This window comes from Asparagus officinalis, chromosome 2 (genome assembly GCF_001876935.1).
Source record: "Asparagus officinalis chromosome 2, Aspof.V1, whole genome shotgun sequence".
Classification (NCBI taxonomy): Eukaryota; Viridiplantae; Streptophyta; class Magnoliopsida; order Asparagales; family Asparagaceae; genus Asparagus; species Asparagus officinalis.
This window is the reverse complement of record NC_033795.1, coordinates 64,696,329-64,702,074: the sequence shown is the minus strand read 5'-3', so window position 1 is coordinate 64,702,074 and position 5,746 is coordinate 64,696,329. Positions and strand designations below refer to the sequence as shown.

Genomic DNA, 5,746 nt, shown 5'->3' with positions numbered 1-5,746 from the left:
AGCAGTGTTTTAAATATCGGCCGCCATGTCGGACATGACGGCCGATATTGCGGATTCGGAGCCTAGCCGCCACGAAATTGTTGAATTTAATGCGTATGGTGTTTTTGATGTCATGTCGGGGACATGTCGGAAAATAGCGGATATATCGGGCGACATTTCGGCCATCAAATATCGGCCAAAATTCAGAAATATCGGTTTCACATTGACATGTTGAAATCATATGATTTGCAATATCTTTCACCTTCTATTTATGTAAAGTTTCACATTGTTTCCCATCCACTACCCATATGGGTGCTTGTTGTAGGTTTTAATTACTTGTTATTGCATGTGTTTTCTTTATAATGGAAGGCTATAAGAACACATGAATTTATTTGTATTAGGTGCACATATACTTCGGTTTTACTAGTTTCTTGTTTGGAGAAATGACAGATATATAATAAAAATCCTGCAATTGTTAGTCGATGCAGTTAAGTAGTTTAGAATAGCAATTACGAGTTTAATTTTCAATTTCAGTAGAATTTTCTTTTTGTTCCTACTAGTATAATGCACGCGCTTTGTATGTGAACATTTTTTTTTAGTGTAAAATTATGAAGTGACTTTTATAATAACATAAATTCTTAAATTGAACAATTAATAAATCTTTACATTAATAAATAAAGTTGTGTATAAAGAATTGTATTAGTAATTTTTATATTCTGGATAATTATTATACTTTAATAAGAATTGTCTAAACATATGCAGTTAAGCTGTTCTAGTGTCTATTTGGTTTTCTTTGCAAAAACAAAAACTTGGTGGTTGCTTGTGAAAATGAAGACCTTCTCATATGTACTTTTTCATATGTTTAGACAATATAATTATCAAGTATGTGAAGATTCTATTTATGATATTATATCAACCTATCCGATATGGCAATCCGATATTTTTTTCATGTCCCCCGATATATCCCCGATTTCCGCTATCCGACATGAATTTTGGCCGAGCGACATGAACCCGACATCCGATATTTAAAACCTTGCTATATAGATCACAGTTTGTCACCAACATGCTAGTACCCTGGCCATTCAAGTACCATCTACATAGAACAATGTTAAAAAAAACTGATTATGCAGCCATATAATTGGCCGCTTATGCAGATGAGGACCTGATCCACATAAGAATGAGAAAAGGCGCTCATAATTGACCGTTTTCATTAGGCGCTTGCATAAACTGTTTATGTGGCATTTTTCTTTTTAACTTTTGGGTAGTTTCCCATAGTAATCAAACCCAACATACTTAACCTAGTATAAGAAAAGCTCTAACCCTAATTTTTCCTCCAAACACACGATCTCTCTGCCATTTTTCACTGGTGTTCTCTATCCCCGCCGTCTTTTGCTGCCAAATGCAACTGTTCCCGTGGTTGATTGCCCCATGTGAGTTTTTCTTATTTCCTTTTTGTTTCTAATTGCATAAATTTTAGGAATTAGAGTTTAATTCTTTGTTCTTTTCTAACACTACAATCCAGTAATCTTTGATTCTTTGTTGCCTGTGATTTATTTTGGTAAGTATGTTAGTTAGTTACAGTATAGTTTAAAGAAAAGGCAGTAAAGAAAAGCCACCAAGTTAGTTAAATTATACATAATAATAACAAGAATTGATTGTGCATGTTGCTTGTGGTTCTAAGTTCTAGTTACCTGTGGAGTTATTTGTGCTAGTAGATTAATAGTACTACATAATTTTAATGCATGGATTGAATTTTAAGTAATTAACTAGTTATTGACTATTCAATTGCATGTCTGTTTGATTTTTTTAAATACATCTTTTCTTTCATGAATTTTGTATATTTTAGTATATGATAAATAATACATACATGTTAAAAATTAAAAATTGCATAGTTCCACATAATCCAATTTATCATTACTCCCTCCGGGACATAATAGAACCCAGTTTTTGAACATTAACGTAGAAATTAAAAACTCTTTATGTTCATATTATGAGTAGAAGTAGCAAAAAAGAAAGCAGTTGATCACTTAAAAAGACAGCAGAGGAGTTTTAACAAAAAGCATTACAACTGAGTTAACATAACTGGAATTCCCTTAAATAAAGTAGCTAATGCACGAGGCAAAGTGGAAGGTTTCTAAATAAATTCAATGGTGATCCAAATAGTGTAAATTTACAAAAAATAGAGTTTTTAGTGGTTGTTTCCTACGAAGCAAGATTTCAAGGATGAGGGCAAACCTATGTTACCCCGACACGGGATTTTTGGTCTCATACCCGTGTCGGGTACGTATTGGGTGCGGATCCGCGGCTACTTCACTCGCAAGGACAAAAAAACGAACCTGAAATTTTTCCTTCAACACCTTGAAATACCCAGTGCTCTGAAGCGATTCTGCCTTCACCACCTTTGAACTCATCGACTGAAGCGACGACCCCATCAATGGAAGCGACGAATCCTGCTCCTCGACGACGAAATCAGGAGCCTCGACGAAGCAATTTCAACGCCTCGACGACGAAACAGCTCCTCGACGACGAATCATGTTCCTCGACGACGACGACGACGACGAAAACCCTAGAGATTGGCGAGGAGAAATGGGAGGCGACGAAGACGGAGAAATGGGAGGAGGCGAGGAGGCGACGAAGACAGAGGAGAAATGGGAGGAGGCAGAAACCCTAGAGGGGGGAGGTTGAGGTTTTATATGGGGAGGGGTTTGGGTTTGGGTTCGGGTTTGGGTTTGGGTTCGGGTTTGGGTTTTTTTCATCGCCCGTTTGTTTTTTATATGGGGAGGAGTTTGGAGTTTTGGTTTTGGTTTGTGTTTTATATAGGAGGGGGGTTTGGGTTTGGGTTTTATATCGGGAGGGGTTTGGGTTTGGGTTTATATAAGTAATAATATTAGTTCAAAATTTTTAATTAAAATAAAAATAGGTTTCTATTTCTTATGCAAGGAATATAGTTTTTAACTTTTGAAATATGCTAGTTAGTTGTAAGTTTTTGGGATATAGAACTAACTTTTGAAGGTATATTTGCAACTTTAAACAATATATTGTAATATTTTGAGGGATGTTTGTCATATTTTGGGGTATATTTGCAAATGTAATATGTATTTAATTCAATACTGATCTAAAGTTAATTATTTTATATATATACAGCCGTGTCCCCATACCCTACTTTTTACAAATTTGCCGTGTCCTGTACCCGTACCCGCACCCGTATCTAGGCAACATAGGGGCAAACGTACATGCAAAATTTGTTGAGAACATATTTCGCTTATGCAGTACTTATCTAAGTCATTATGGGCAAGTCATTTTTGCAAGGTGGAAGGTTTGTAAATAAATTAAATAGTGATCCAAATAGTGTAAACTTACAAAAAGAAAAGAGTTTCAATGGCTGCATCCTAAGAAGGAAGATTTCAAGGATGAGGGCAAACGAACATGCTAACTGTTGAGAACATATTTCGCCTATGCAGTACTTATCTAAGTCATTATGGGCAAGTCTTATTTGTACCCTTTCAATAACAAAAGTATACTCATGAAAATAGTTTGGATGTATGCAATTTGGTTTATGAATTTCTATTTCGGGCAACAAGTATACATATGCCATGTTATACAAGTAAAACATGATTTCTATTCTAAGCAGTTCTATTCTAAACATGACTTCTATTCTAAGAAAAATATGAATTAGATGGTAAAACTCCACCCAGCAAGTATTAAGAAGTAAAAGAAAATAAACCTGAAAATAATTAATGAGTAATCTTTTGTTTTAAATCAGTATGTTTATGACATACCTCAGAAGCTCCAACACGTATAAGAGAAATACCAATCAAGCCAGCACCAGAACCAACCTGCTATTTTCAAAATCAAACAAGTTGATCTTACTTTGAATGAGGTATTAAAATACAACAATTTAAACTAGTCTTAACAACCTTTTTTTTCAAAGGGTAGAAAATATTTGAAAAAATAGTGTGTTTCACTTTTATCAATGTGACAAGATGGGTGATATTTGTGTATGTATAGGCAGATATGCTCCAGCCAAGGTTTTAAATATCGGTCACCGGGGACTTTTCGGAAGGTCAAAATCCATATTGGAGAATGGATATCGAAGATATATCGGGGATAAGTAATAGTAATCGGAGTAACATTACCGGATGGTGATATACATAATATAATACTCTAATATGTAATCTAACCATACTCAATGAAATATAAACATACCAAAATGTAAATAATTATGTTTAGGATCACTAACGGTAGAAACTCGGGTCGGGTCGGGTTTAAAATGCATTAAATAGATGCATGTTGCCCGAAATTAAAATTCAAATTGAATCCGATAATTCTAATTTTTTGGCCAACAATATCGGTCAATAACTCGCTTTATTGCCGCATTATCGGCGATAAATATCCAACAATGACAACTGATTTAGAATCAAACTTATCATAGCGGAAGGCCCCCAAAACCGATAAATCGCTGATAATATTAGTTTATCGGCCAATATTTAAAACATTGGCTCTGTACCCCCACTTTTAGCAAAGCGACAAGATGGGTGATATCTGCGTGTATATACAGGCAAACCCCACCCCACACAAAAAATAAAATAAAATAAAATAAAATAAAGAATATGCATATGAGAATACAAAAATATCATCCAACATGGCAAAGGTTTCCTCCCATGTCAGTCTAGTCCAAAAGCTTCTGTAGATCTACATCAATGTATGATATTCATCACTCATTCCCCTTTACTCCTCATAATACATATTAATGACAAATGAATTGGAAGCATTTATCTATATACTAGAAGCCTCAACCTTAATTTCTACTCACACGAACCTCAACCTAATGATGAACCCTTCCTCATAGATTTTTCAGTAAATGATCCATGTTGAGTTTTGGGACCACATGAGTGGCAGATGGGTAATAGAGAATAATTTTTAATGGTTTATACATATTCAGTAATTATCCAATTGTATTTCAGTCGTATTAGTTCATGTTGTCTGTTAGTTCATATAGATTGCCATACACCACAAATCAGCACAATTCATGGATGGTCCATTGTGATAAGTAAAAGTAATCAACAATCCTTATGAATATAAGATTGATCCTCGTAATGATTAGCCAAGAAAATTAAGCAATTCAAGGGCCATCAGATTTGGTTAGTTTATTTTATTCTAGTGTTTTCTATATAGAGCATGAAATTGTTGATCTTTTACATGATTTAGCCATTTTTTATTCACATGTTCCATCCAGTTATAGAGAATGGTATCGCACTAAAATAACAATTTCATCCACATGGTTGGCAATGTTCAAAACAATATAATGTGGGAAAAAGATTCGGTTTGTTCTCTAGTCCAAACATTAGTCAAATAATAATAAGGTTGATTAAATTGAATATTTCAATATACAAGAAGTTCTGTGATTAGATTCCTTTACCTCAAAGCAAACTTTATTTGAAAAAGTATCCTGGTAAGTAACTATGATCTCTGACAAGAAAAGGCTTGATGGCCAAAGGGCGCACCTACAAAGTGCAAAAATGTGCAATCTAAGAATGAATGTGTTCCCCAAAAAAGAAGCAGATAAAATAGTTCAACTTATATAGGAAAAAAGTGAGGAAAAACAGAATCATACAACTAACATATGGAAACACTTTGATAAGCATTCGCCTATTACATCTTCCACTCTCTAGCATGGAGAGAACATGTCTTCCAGCAGGAGTCATGAACAGCGGATAGGAAGGATAAGATGATGAACATAAAGATGATGAACAGTGTCAAATACATT

At 34.5% G+C, this 5,746-nt stretch overlaps 1 protein-coding gene and 1 long non-coding RNA gene across 6 annotated transcripts in view; both read right to left on the bottom strand.

The window, feature by feature from the left end:
- LOC109831552 overlaps positions 1 to 955 on the bottom strand; it is a 2,177-nt gene extending 1,222 nt beyond the window's left edge. Inside the window, exon 1 of the long non-coding RNA XR_002244453.1 lies at positions 897 to 955. This is a non-coding gene — a long non-coding RNA (uncharacterized LOC109831552). The remainder of the gene's footprint in view (positions 1 to 896) is intronic.
- The window catches only part of LOC109831551 (protein-lysine N-methyltransferase EEF2KMT), a 46,778-nt gene that overhangs the window by 33,392 nt on the left and 7,640 nt on the right, over positions 1 to 5,746 (bottom strand). For 4 of the 5 annotated variants that reach the window (XM_020398893.1, XM_020398896.1, XM_020398895.1 and 1 more), the window contains exons 6-7: positions 5,399 to 5,483; positions 3,759 to 3,818 (exon numbers count right to left, since the gene is read on the bottom strand). In XM_020398893.1, coding sequence (XP_020254482.1) covers positions 3,759 to 3,818; positions 5,399 to 5,483 — 145 coding nt within the window. The remainder of the gene's footprint in view (positions 1 to 3,758; positions 3,819 to 5,398; positions 5,484 to 5,746) is intronic. The other variant, XM_020398894.1, reaches the window with a different exon arrangement.